This window comes from Colossoma macropomum, unplaced genomic scaffold (assembly GCF_904425465.1).
Source record: "Colossoma macropomum unplaced genomic scaffold, Colossoma_macropomum, whole genome shotgun sequence".
In the NCBI taxonomy this organism is placed as follows: domain Eukaryota; kingdom Metazoa; phylum Chordata; class Actinopteri; order Characiformes; family Serrasalmidae; genus Colossoma; species Colossoma macropomum.
In genome coordinates this window covers 40874473-40887971 of record NW_023494784.1, presented here as the reverse complement: position 1 = coordinate 40887971, position 13499 = coordinate 40874473, and the positions used below count along the sequence as shown (strand labels likewise).

General features: G+C 39.6%; 1 protein-coding gene across 1 annotated transcript in view; it reads left to right on the top strand.

Annotated features, from left to right (window-relative positions):
• Positions 1–13499, top strand: part of pth2ra (parathyroid hormone 2 receptor a) — a 102522-nt gene that overhangs the window by 14373 nt on the left and 74650 nt on the right. Inside the window, exons 2-4 of the mRNA XM_036574447.1 lie at positions 4369–4479; positions 6679–6804; positions 6902–6995. Coding sequence (XP_036430340.1) covers positions 4369–4479; positions 6679–6804; positions 6902–6995 — 331 coding nt within the window. The remainder of the gene's footprint in view (positions 1–4368; positions 4480–6678; positions 6805–6901; positions 6996–13499) is intronic.

Here is a 13499-nt window from a genome sequence, read left to right as displayed (position 1 = left end):
TGCCCCTGTTTATTTCACCATTTCCAAAAAGCAGGATGAACTGTATCTCTTCATTTCAGAGATTTGGAAATAAGTACACAGTTCTGCATATTTTAATAGACACTAACTTATTTGCTTATATCTATCATATTAGAACATAAAATGTGGCTTGTGCAAAAGTTATGGCACATCTTGTGTTTTTCCAATATGCTTAACTCAGCGAACAATTGTGCAACAACATTTGACAAATTTCGGTGTGTTCTCTGTAGAGGATGTGTTAACTTATTTTCACTTCGAAAATAAAAAGAAACATCATTTGACATTGTTCAAACTTTCTGTATATGACAATGTGGCGCCTCTAGTTGCAGGTGGTTCAGTTGCTGTATGGGTAGTATTATTTGGCTTTGTCAATGTTGAGTTCTTTTATTGAGTCATCAACCCAATGACATCACGCATCTGCCTTGCATGTTTGCCTTTGAAGTCTCTATGCATAAACTAACATGACTTTCATGTGTATGCATAAATTAACATCAAGAGCAGTCTATGAAAAGGACAGTAAACACGCTCTATTAGGATGCTGGAAGAGCAGCATTCAGTTCAGAACCAGAGCTGGTAAATTGGGCCTGGAAAAGCAAAATCAACAATGTGACAAAGAGCATCAGCTACGATCGGAGTTGGGAGGGTTGCTTTAGAAATGTATTCCGTTACAGGTTACAGATGACCTGTTCAAACATGTAATTGTAGTCTTGTCCAGAGGATTACTACACCGATCAGGCAAAACATTATGACCACCTCCTTGTTTCTACACTCATTGTCCATTTTATCAGCTCCACTTACTATATAGGTGCACTTTGTAGTTCTACAGTTACAGACTGTAGTCCATCTGTTTCTCTGCATACTTTGTTAGCCCCCTTTTACCCTGTTCTTCAGTGGTCAGGACCCCCATGGACCCTCACAGAGCAGGAATTATTTGGGTGGTGGATCATTCTCAGCACTGCAGTAACACTGCCGTGGTGGTGGTGTGTTAGTGTGTGTTGCGCTGGTATGAGTGGATCAGACACAGCAGTGCTGCTGGAGTTTCTAAACACTGTGTCCACTCACTGTCCACTCTATTAGACACTCCTACCTTGTCAGTCCACCTTGTAGATGTAAAGTCAGAGACGATAGCTCATCTGCTGCTAAACAGTTTGTGTTGGTCATCCTCTAGTCCTTCATCAGTGGTCACAGGACGCTGCCCACAGGACGCTGTTGGCTGGATATTTTTGGTTGGTGGACTATTCTCAGTCCAGCAGTGACACTGAGGTGTTTAAAAAGTCCAGCAGCACTGCTGTGTCTGATCCACTCAGCTGGACTACAGTCTGTAACTGTAGAACTACAAAGTGCACCTATATAGTAAGTGGAGCTGATAAAATGGACAATGAGTGTAGAAACAAGGAGATGGTCATAATGTTATGCCTGATCGGTTTATATTGAAATATTTAACCCTTTAAATGGCCAGGGCCCAAAGTTTTGTTATACACTTCTATAACCTAAGAATAGCTCAACCAGTTTGCATTGATGTCCGTGTAGTTACTTAATAATAAGCCTTAGTATGTAATAAGCCTGGGATTTTAAGGGGTTAAAGAACCATCTGTTGAAAGGTTCTTTAGGGAACAAAATGGTTTGTGGTTGGTTTGCACCAAGGAACCTTTACTTTTGAGAGTGAAAGCAATGTCCAACCCCTTCAGATAAGCACACTACTAAAAATAAAGGTTCATAAATTGATCATGTAGAACCTTTTCATTATGTGATGGTTCTTTAAGAAGGATCTTCACTCTTTAAAATGTCATTTCCAAAGAAAGGTTCTTTAAAGTAACATCTATTGAAAGGTTTGTTAGAGAACCAAAAGTGGTTCTTCTCTTGTATCACTCAAAGGAACCTTCATTTTTAGAATGAAAGGAATGTCTCCTTTTACTACATACGCTCCTGAAAATAAAGGTTGCTAAATGGTTCTTCGCTTGGATGTTCCGTTTTGGGAAAAATCTGTAATAGGTGTAGAACCGTTATATTATGTGGAGGTTCTTAAACAAAGGTTCGTCACACTCAAGCAGGGTTCTTCAGGGAACAAAAAGTGGTTCTTCTCTGGTATTCCTGCTTTATTTTTAAGACTGAAAGCACCTCAGCTAACTACTCTTAAAATGAAAGGCTCCTAAGTGGTTCTTCAATCAGATGTATTGTTCTAGGAAATATTTAACCTCTTTTAAAATATATATATATATATATATCTCGCTTCTATCGGAAGAAAACCATGTATTTCCATTTTTGTTGTTTTTCAGGTTTTGACATTATTTAAAAATACCTGTTGCCCTTTACACTGTTTGTAAATTATGATCAATGGACCAAAAGAAACGGCCCAAAATGACTTGCTGGCTCCATTGACTTACATTGAAGTAAAGTAGGTTTTTTCCTTCTCCTGTAGAGTTACCATTTTGGAGATGCGAGTTTTTGTTCTGACAACAGCGATATATATGTATATATATATATATATATATATATATATATATATATATATATATATATATATATATATATATATATATATATATATACACACACAGACATATGTATCTGTGTGTGTGTTTGTGTGTGTATGCTGTTTTCAATTTGATACATCTCCAACACTTTCTGCTTTTATTAGTATTTCACAGACTGTCCCGAATCTTTTTAAAACTTTTGGACTTTACAGTTACCAATGTTCTCCTAAAATGAAAGCTCTGAAAACAAAAGGTCCAAAAAAATTGTCTTTCATTTTTAACTCAAATAGCAACAATTTTCTTTGCTTGTCTGTTAGGGGCTCATACAGCCTTCAAAAGAAACAACACAGAAGAAATAACAATGCAGAAAAAAGACTAAGACAAACAAAAGTACTTGGATGGTAAAAATGCCAAAAAAGCTTGAGGATGGAACAAAAGAATCAGGACCAGAGGAGCCTGAGAGGGTGTGTGTGTGTGTGTGTGTGTGTGTGTGTGTTTGGGGGGGGTGGGGGGGGGAGATCAGTGATCCTATTTCATGTCCATTACTGTGTCACTGATTTGGAGGGTAAAGCACAGATATAACATTAGCAAATGTAGATATTAAGCCTAAATGTTCAAGTCAAGTAGTACGGTAACACTGTAGTGTATTCTATTGAAGCTGCAAACTGCTGTGAGTAGATCTGGTAACGCTTTATTGTACTGCAGTGTTCATAAGGCTACACTGCATCGGACATAAGCTTGTCATGACACGAGACTTAAACATACAGAAACCTTTTTTTTTTGGAAGGGGGGTGGATTTTTCCCCAATTTTCTCCCCAATTTAGTTGTGTCTAATTCCACCCACTACTCAGGTGATACCACCAGCGCAAGAAGGGCGAAGGCTAGAACAGGCTTCCTCAGAGACCTGTGAAGCCATCGCATCTTTTCGAGCTGCCGCTAACGCAACATCATTGGACAGCCGAACGTGCCAACTGCCAGTTCTGTTACGTCAGCTAACAGACGCCTCCGCTGAATAGCATTGCATTGAGTGGTGGGGGGAGAAGTGGGGGCCATCCTACCCACCCAGAGAGCGAGGTTAATTGTGCTCTCTTGGACTCCCGGCTACAGATGGCTGTAGCTTCACCAGAGATCGAGCTCACAACCTACTGATGTACATAAACATTCATAAAAGCTTAGTTTAAGAGGTGTCGTCTGTCATTAAGGCTGCTTTTATTCAATTGTGATATCAAGTTGACATAAGTTGGGTTGTCCTCATGCTTTTCTGGGTGAATTAAAAGTGCGTTATAGCGACTGACTTTAACTTAGTGTTTATCACAGTGACATAATGCTGACAATGTGACACAGCTTAAATCTTATGATTAGTAAAATGAAACTCACTTTACAGACTGTAGTCCATGTCTGCATACCACAGAGCAGGTACTGTAGTCCATCTGTTTCTCTGCATACTTTGTTAGCCCCCTTTTACCCTGAGTGGATCAGACACAGCAGTGCTGCTGGAGTTTTCAAACACTGTGTCCACTCACTGTCCACTCTATCAGACACTCCTACCTTGTCAGTTCACCTTGTAGATGTAAAGTCAGAGACAGTAGCTCATCTGCTGCTGCACAGTTTGTGTTGGTCATCCTCTAGTCCTTCATCAGTGGTCACAGGACGCTGTTGGCTGGATATTTGTGGCTGGTGGACTATTCTCAGTCCAGCCGAGGTGTAAAATGTGACCTTGATGAAGCCCTTTTACCAGCAGTTCCATGATTTACATTGCAGTACAGTCATAATTAGTAATTAAGACCTCATGCATAATAAACATTTCAATTCAGTGAGTTTGATTGAGTTTAAATTCAATCATTGATGCTTTTTCTTTTTTTCATTTTGGAAACAGTGGACGAGTGTCCTCCAGAGTGGGATGGTCTAATCTGCTGGCCGCAGGGGTACCCTGGAACTCTGATCAAAGTGCCCTGTCCCAGATACATCTACGATTTCAACCATGCAGGTATGACCGCTGTTAAGTTGGAATTATAATCAAACTGTGGAGTTCTAATTTTGACCATTTCAAATTTTGAATAAGACCACTTGTTGGCATTTTTCTGCAAATTTTAGCACACAATTTCTTATTTGCTGAGTTTACCATACTGAAAAAAATGAAACTCTGCCATAACTTTTGCACAGGCCGCATTTTATGTTGTATTTTTTCCCTCTATGTGAAATTCAGCAAATAAACAGTAATTGTGCATTAAAATGTGCAGAAACGTGCTCTCTGTAGAGGATATATCCACTTATTTTCACTTAGAAAATCAATAAAACAGTATTTGATAGGGTGCCCAAACTTTTGCATACGACTCTGTATGCCGTCGCTGTCAGATCAAAACCTTGTACCACTTTTCAGGAGAAGAAAAAAACATTCTTAACTTTGAATGGAACAAGATTTTGTTCTGTATCATTTCTCTTGGTCCATTCATTACAAAGTGTTCACACAGTGTTTTCAAATTATGTCAGGAAACAACAAAAGTGAATAGAGGTTTTGTTCTGTACACTACTGAAAATTTTAAATCTCTTTTGAAAAATCGAGAAGTTTTCAATAATTATCACTTGCCCCAGGCCAGGCTCTGGTTCCAGCTTTTGTGTCCATCTTAGCTTAGCTCCACCCCCTCGTCAAGTCCCTCACCTGTGTTTTGTTTGTAGCTCCTCTTGTTCATTTTTGTTCCAAATTTCTATTTCAGTTTGAACTTGAAAACCCTCTGTCAGTTTGGACGGTGATAAACTCACCGCATGTGTACATCTTGCCTCAACCCGTCCTTCATTACAATCAAACTAGTGAAATGTATAAATAAATTAATTTACAGTGAAATGCAAAATGTTGGTGCTCTGGTCAAATGATATTTTAAGTATACATTCTCTACAGACACCACACTGCTGCACATTTTAATTATGTTATGGCACATTTTATATTTACCATTGAAAGATGCCACAGAATGCATTTAGTCAGTCTTTTAAATTATTCTCTAATGTCTACATGGAAGGTGTGATTTGGTCAGGTTGAAAAATGCCCAGATGTGGTTTTACACACCCATTTAAGACCCTATGATTTGGCCCTAGAATGAAACAGGCTGTCTTCTCTTTTTTGAAGGGGCTCAGGAATAAACTAATGAACTCTGCTCTGATTGGCTGGTTTACAGTGAGGCACCGCAATGGCTCACAAAGAAGCAACATGTCAAAATAGACACAGGCAGACAAATAAAACGAACCCTTGTGTAAATAAGCTCGGTCATCATACTATTCAGTTAGCTATGCTAGTTACTTGGAGCTTGCTAGTAGATAACGTTACCTATACTAGCTACTCACTTTTCCCGACAACAACACAAAGTAAATTAAAGTTGTAGCTCACTATTAAACTCACAATTTTAGATGTTCGGGCTTTAAATGTCAAAAAGTGAATAAAATCACACAGCATGGCTGCTTCTTATAAGTTGTGGTTGGGGTTGTGATGCTAAAAAAAGTGGAGCCGCCCCTCCGTCTCTTCAGGGTCAAACAGGGTCAGTATTATCCAAAGTTTGAGAAACTGTCCAGAGCAAAATGTGCAGAGCAAACCGAAACTTTGTTCAGGATCATGTTAAAGATGTGGGAGCCGATGTTGGCTTCCTATTCACCAGCTTGTTTGACGAAGTTTCTGTTCCACCTTAAATAGTGCCGCAGTTACATTCTGGTGCCTGTACAAGCTGTAGCGTTTAAGGTGGAATGGAACATTGGATTAAGAAGCCGGCGAATAGGAAGCCAACTTCAGCCTCATTTAAAGATGAACATCAACAATGCCCGCTGACAGTTCAGTTCCTTGGGAAGGTTATTAAAAGTGCCCACATCCCCTTCATGGCTTGGAACCTATTGCTGCACATAGTCAGCCATTTTCTTCTTCACATTACCTGCTGGGCTAGAATGTGGGATGGTGTATGTAAATTTTGAGGGTGTAAATATTAATGAGTCAAGACTGTTACTCAGCAGTTTAGGATTATGGGATTGGCCCATTTTTGCAAATGCAGGATTTGTGTTTGCTATATATATCATATATATAGTCTTAAAATGCCATAGAATAACCACATTTAATTCCCTTAATGAACATTTCAATGAATATCTCTTTGAAACCACTCAAGTCACCACTTACAAGTGCTCTGTTGTCTAACTGTGGGCTGTTTTGCAGGCCATGCCTACAGGCGATGTGACTCCAATAGCTCCTGGGTGCTTGGAGAGGGCTTGAATAAGACATGGGCCAATTACACAGAGTGCATAAAGTCCCCTGGACCAAACAGAGAGCGAGTAAGTCACAGTGCAGTACCGTGTTCGTCTTTAATGGTTTCTGGCCAGGTATTCCCACTGTATATAAACATCCTCTCCAACTAAACTCTATTTCTGTCCACAGCAAGTCTTTTTCGAGAGGCTTCATATCATGTACACTGTGGGCTACGCCGTGTCCTTTGGGTCCTTACTGGTGGCCATCCTCATCATTGGATATTTTAGGTGTGTATCTAATTCCTGTGTGGTTATGTGTTTATGTGGTTGTTGAACTCACTCACTCACTTGCTAACCATTTCCAAAGGTCTGCAGATACCTGCTCATCCACCATTTCTTTTGAAATGAAGGGTGTTAATAGGGAGTTTGTCCTCTTTTTGCTGCAGTAACAGCCTCTACTCTTCTAGGAAGGCTTTGTACAAATTGTTGGAACATTGCTGTGAAGATTTGATTGCATTCAGCCAGAAGAGCATTAGTGAGGTCAGGTACTGATGTTGGATGATCAGTTCTGGATCTCCAACTCATCCCAAAGGTACTGGATGGAGCTCCATCATTCCAGAGAATACAGTTCCACTGCTCCACAGCCCAAAGCTGGCAGGTTTATACCCTTCTAGCCTTAGGCATGGTGACCTTAGACTCATGTGTGCCTGCTCCAGAGCGTCCCATTCTATTGGTCAATGCTTTTGAATGGAGATCCTACAAGCTGTGACACCTCAAATGAACACCTGCATCAATAATTTACAAATTAGAAAGGATGTCTGGGTAATTTTGGATATATACCGTCTATTTAGGACAGTAAAAAGGCAAGTTACACTTTTCACAGTACATACTGACATTGTTCATAACACAGCTTGGTGCATTATCATCATTGACATCCATTCTTGACTGACATGCCATTCATTTAAAAATTAATAATATCCAATGAGAATGAAGAGCTTAGTCAATTTTGACCTAGGCACATGGTTCTCAATCTTGGGGCATGACCCTTGGGGTGGGGGTGGGGGGTCATGAGGCCCTTTTGAGATCTACTACAAGAGTACAAATACAATCACATGCAAAAGTTTGCAAATGACACATTTTGTTCATTTGAAAATAAGTGAACACATCCTCTACAGTGAACACACTTCTGCACATTTTCTAATAAAATCAGCAAAAGAATAGAAATTGTGCACTAAAATTTGCAGACAAGCATTGATTTGTATTAGATATAAATAAAAAGCTACATTTTCAAAGTTATTCCCCTGTAGGGGGTGTGTTAACCCCTTAACAAGCCATGGGCCCAAAGTTTTATTACACACTTCCGTAACCTAAGAATAGCTCCATTGGTTTGCATTGAAGTGCCTGTAGTTACTGAATAATAAGCCTTTGTATGAAATAAATCTGGAAAGTTAAGGGGTTCACTTATTTTCACTTAGAAAATCAACAAAACATGATTTGACCAGGGTTGTTCAAGCTTTGCATACGACTGTGTTGTATTTAATGTGTATCAATATGACATGGTTATTAGCTAACTATGCTCCAAAGTGTACCAAATAATTATCAATATGCACTCAGAATGAGGGAGTGAGAGTGTCGTATGTTTCCCGTGAACAAAACATAAGGCAAATAGGTTTAAAATAGGTTTGTAGTTGTTTGTTTCATTGCCCCATTTTCACAATAGCCATAAAATGCTATTTGAACATGTTTTGGAGGAGGTCGGTCAGTTGAGCTACGTATTTTAATGTCTTAAAAACCGGTAGCGAACTCTTTCATCTTTGTATGTGAGCAAACAAGTCAACATTTATAGAAGGGTTATATGCTGCTTTAGTATTGTGGTAGTTGTGCACAATTGTTTGATATCAATAAAGCTGCAGTTGTGCTGTTTGCTTTATCTCAGCACAGCCGTCTTTGTGGAGAGGTGTGAAAAAAACTCAATTGTTTGCAATTTATAGTTTTCTGCATAATTTGAGTTTAGCAGCTTCCCTTTACACTGTGTGAAAATTTCATTATGATTGAACCAATAGAAAAGCTCCAAAATTGCTTGGAATACAATCTCTTTACATTAACTTTCATTGAAAGTTAAGAATGTTTTTGTTACAAAAGCACTTGTTTTTCTTTGGACAGCGACGATATGGTAGTGACCAAGTCAATACGATGAAAAATGATACAGTTCCTGTCTGCATAAGTGTTGCATTGTTCACTTTGCCCCTTCTCTGTCTCCCGAGGCAACAGCAGCATCCTGTGCAGAAAGACCCGCCAGTTGGCTGAATGAAGCCTAAAGAAAACTGGTCCCACTTTATATTAAGTGTCTCTAATAACTGTGTAGTTACACGTTAACAACATATGCAACAACAATGTAACTACTAATGATTTAGTCACTGTTACAGGTGGATTAGAGAAGTACACCTTATGTAATTACACATGTGTATCAACTTTAGTTTTGTCTCATGAAATTACACAACTATCTTAGTAGTTGTAACAGTAATAACATAAATGTAATTACATTTGTAATCAGACTGGAACAGCAATTGTTTTCAGAAGTCTTTTTCCAGCAGTAAAAGGAAGTTTGTAATAACGTACATTAAGACATTACTTATACTGTATCTGACAGTTTACTAACATTTAGCTAGTGTTTATGTTGCTAGTGCTGTGACACTGTAACCTGTTTAAACTTTAAACCATTCTGTAATGTGACAGAACAGCAGACGACCCCTTATCTTAACATGTAACTTTTATTACATTAATTATTAAAAATGTTGCATTACCCTCAAAGCAATGTCTATATTACCACTCCATTATTACACAATACCTACATACCAACTACACAGGAACTGTCCACTTACTTTAAAGTGTATCTTTAACACTACACTACAGGAAAGTCCCTGTGTAGTTATATACGTAACGGTTCTCATTCTTCCCATTTGCCCCTTATTGCTCGCTAGCAGCTCAACACAGAGTCACATTTCACACAGAGTGCTAGTTAATCTGATAACAGAGTTACAGGGAAATATTTTGTCTGCATTTTTCAAACTGTCCACATGATTCAATTATTAAGATGTAAACAAAGTCATTCGAAGTGGTTTGTTGTGAACCGCTCCGTTACAAAGAAATCTACCATGTCAAAATTGTTCACATTGGTGGTGATAGGAACCAGACGTCTACCTCTAAAAGCTCCCTCACAGAAAATTATTACAAAAAATGATCATGAATACACCGCTTACTACTGCAATACTTCTGTGAGGTACTTTGAGGGCATTGTTAGGCAAAATAATTTCAGATTTAGCACTATTTTACCATCAACAACTTTAACATTACATATAAAAACATTATATATAAAAAGAAGACATGTGTAGGTTCACAAGTAAAGAAATCTGAGCCAAGAAGCTTCCAAAAATGAACCATTTCACTTCAAACCACTCTGAACAACCTTTACAACTGCTGAGAAATGTGTTTAACGTAGAGCGTTTCAGTGAGAAATGTCAAGTAGATGGGCTCCTTTTCTGAGTTTTGGTTACTTTTAAGCTGCTTGACTCCTTTTCTGGCTTCTGAGATGATTTGTGTCAATGCTTGTTGTAATCAGTCTGTGCAAATCAAATTCAAATTGAACAACATCTGGCCAAACAGCTGCAGAAACAATGAGGACAAGCTTGTGAGAGACCCAAGCACATTCAGGAACAGAACAGTGCGTAAATGGAAAGAGCTGATGGGAACATTCAAACAAAAAGCTGACAACACGTACAAGCTTGGCGGTTTAAGTGCACATCAGTCATTCCAACCTCAAGCCATAATTTTGCTTTTGAATGTTTTGAAATATAATAATGTGAACAGAGAAAGGCAGTTTAAGTGTTGAGAACAAAGAGACCGAACGAAACAAAACAAAAGACGGAGAGCAGCCTGACATCCACCAAGGGCAGTTCATACATCCTAATCAGCTTTGTTCCTGCTAACTGCTGTTGCTTTTTATCATCAGTGTAAAAAATGGTATCCTAATGTAACCCACTGCATTCCTGAAACATAACACACGATCAGTTATGTGTAATGTAGCACGTATTGCCTTTGTTCTAGGGCACTTTATAGGTGGTTGTGGGCTCTATGTTCCGCATGGGTCTAGTTACGTACAGTGTCCAAAAACTTAAAGCTTTTGTTTTTAATGAAGGTACACTCCAGCACTGCCATCCATTACTGCATGAACTTAAACTCAGAACCAGACCACTAAAAGCCACACATGGTCAAGGTTGGAAATTTGCCCTGAGAAGGCAAACGTAGCTGGAGTTTACTTTGCCAGGTTCTTATTCGAATTTTCCGTTCCACCTTAAATAGTCCTGCAATTCTGCCACCTGTAACTACTGTACCATTTAAGGTGGAATGGAAAATTTGAATAAGAGTAAGAATAAGGTGAATAGGAAGGCTCTTTTCAGAAGAGTTTGTGAGCTAAAACCAAACGTGATAAATCTACAATACTGAACCAAATTGATGGTCAAAAAACCAGCACTGCAGCACCATCACTATAAAGCCTGCATTCACTCCCCAATGTTTGCGCAAATGACATAACTAGATAAGTTAAAAAACAGACAGCTGAGATGTACAAAGATGGGGAAACTACACAGCAAACTTAAAAAACCTAAACCTGATCATTGAAACGAAAAACATGCTGCCATGGTGGACAGGAAAATGTGTATGGTCCATTCATGTCTTACCTTTGATACTTTGACATTTTCGCAAAGCCTGTTTTGGCTTTTGTAGTAAAAGAGCACTGTAAATGCCAAACTTACAGAAAGCTGATGACAACTCGGCCTTAACTGACTCATGAATCAACTTAGTCTCGCTTTTAACTGACTCATGACTCGAACTCACCCTCAATTGATTTGTGACTTGACTCAGACCTACCCTCAACTGACTAACGATTCAACTCAGACCGCCTCATACACTCAGTCTTAAGTGACTCATGACTCGACTCGAAATCAGCCTTAACTGACTTGTGACACATTTCGGACTTGCCCTTAATTGATTCATGACTCAAATCAGACACACACTTAACTGACCCTGAACATGACTCAAGCTTGCGCTCAACTGATTTGTGACTTGACTCACGCTCACCCTCAACTGACTCGCGACTCAGACTTTAACTGCCTCAGACTGCCCCTTGAATAGCTCATGACCTGACTCGGACTTGGTCTTACATTTTTGCATTTTGAATGTTTGTAGTGATCTGCCCTGAGTACTTACTGTTTGCTTTGGTTAAACCTACTATAGCTACTACAGCTTAGCAACTGTTTGCTCGCTAATGCTGGATGTGTGGTATACACCAAGAAAACGGTACAGGCGTGAATGCTTGACCCCTAGCTTGTTGGAAGTGGTCTCTTCCAGCATGACCCCACCTCCATTCACAGAGCATGAGTGGTCACCGCATTGTTTACTGAATGGTGAATGACAATGATAACGTATTATATGCTTGGCCTTCAAAGTTGCCAGGTCTCAACCCAATTGAACATTTTGAGACCACATTCTCCACCACCATCTTCAGAACCCCAACTAAGGGAATATCTTTTGGAAGAACGGTGTTCCATCCCTCTAGTACAGTTCCAGAGACTTGTAGGATCTATTCCAAAGGGCACTGAAGCTGTTCTGGCAGTTTTTGTTGGTCCAGCGCTTTTCTAAGACACTTGTATTGTTTTCTCCTTTAATTGTCACCTGTCAACTAAAATATGAGGTGATGTTTTTCCCGCTTGTCTGCCACACAAGAGCAGAGGTGCTTGTCTGCAAAGCATTGTTCATACACTCAATTTTTATGGTTAAAAACACAAGGAGGAATATATTTCATGAGGCCTCCACTAATTGGTACTGCTTTTCAAAATCCCTAATAGCTGAATGGCAGCAGCTGTTCTTTGTGACATAATGCTGATGATTATAGTGCTGAAACAGTCAGAGCTTGATTGGGTGGCTAGAAAATGATAGCAGACTGTGGTAGTGCTGTGTGTGATGGACTTGTCACCGAGACAGCACTCAGCTAATAGCAGTGTTCCCCTTGTCCACTGCCCATCATCAAAACAAAGGGCATTGTTACTCAGGCATTGGCCATATCGTCTGGAGATCATGAGGTCAACCCCTGGGGAGTCCAAGATAGCAAACTGCCCTCCCTCTTTCCCAATCACTCAGCACAATGCTAGCCAATACTGGCATTTGTTAGCTGATGTAACAGCATTCAGTTAAGTTGTCTAATAGTAGATGATAGTAGGGGGTATACCGGTTTAAATACAGGTATGATAGAAATAAGCACAGATAACGTGCCGTACAAGCAGTGCAAACTATATTAACATTAGCCTCTTTAGCTGAGTGGCTGAGCCAGGGCTGTTTCAATCACATTTCAATTGAAAATGAAGAAGCAGCAGACCTTCTGCTGTCTAGTCCACTGCATCTGAAGTAGCCCACTTTGTTTTCAAGGTAGCAGCCATAAAGGAATGGATGGTTATTTGAGGTTAGCCTTAGCCTAACATGGACACCAGAGCAATGTCTGTACCACCTTGAGGCCTTTTACGCACAAGAAGCTGTGGACCAGCTGGTACTGAAGTAAGAATGCAATGTTGTCCAAATTACAGCAATGTCTGAAATAGATGATATAAAACACTGGTAGATGCCTCACATTTTCAACAGGAGACAGGTCTAGACTGCAGGCAGGCCAGACTAGCAACCGCACTCTCTGATTATGCAGCCATGCTGTAGCTACATGTGCAGAATGTGGCTTGCCGTTGTCAT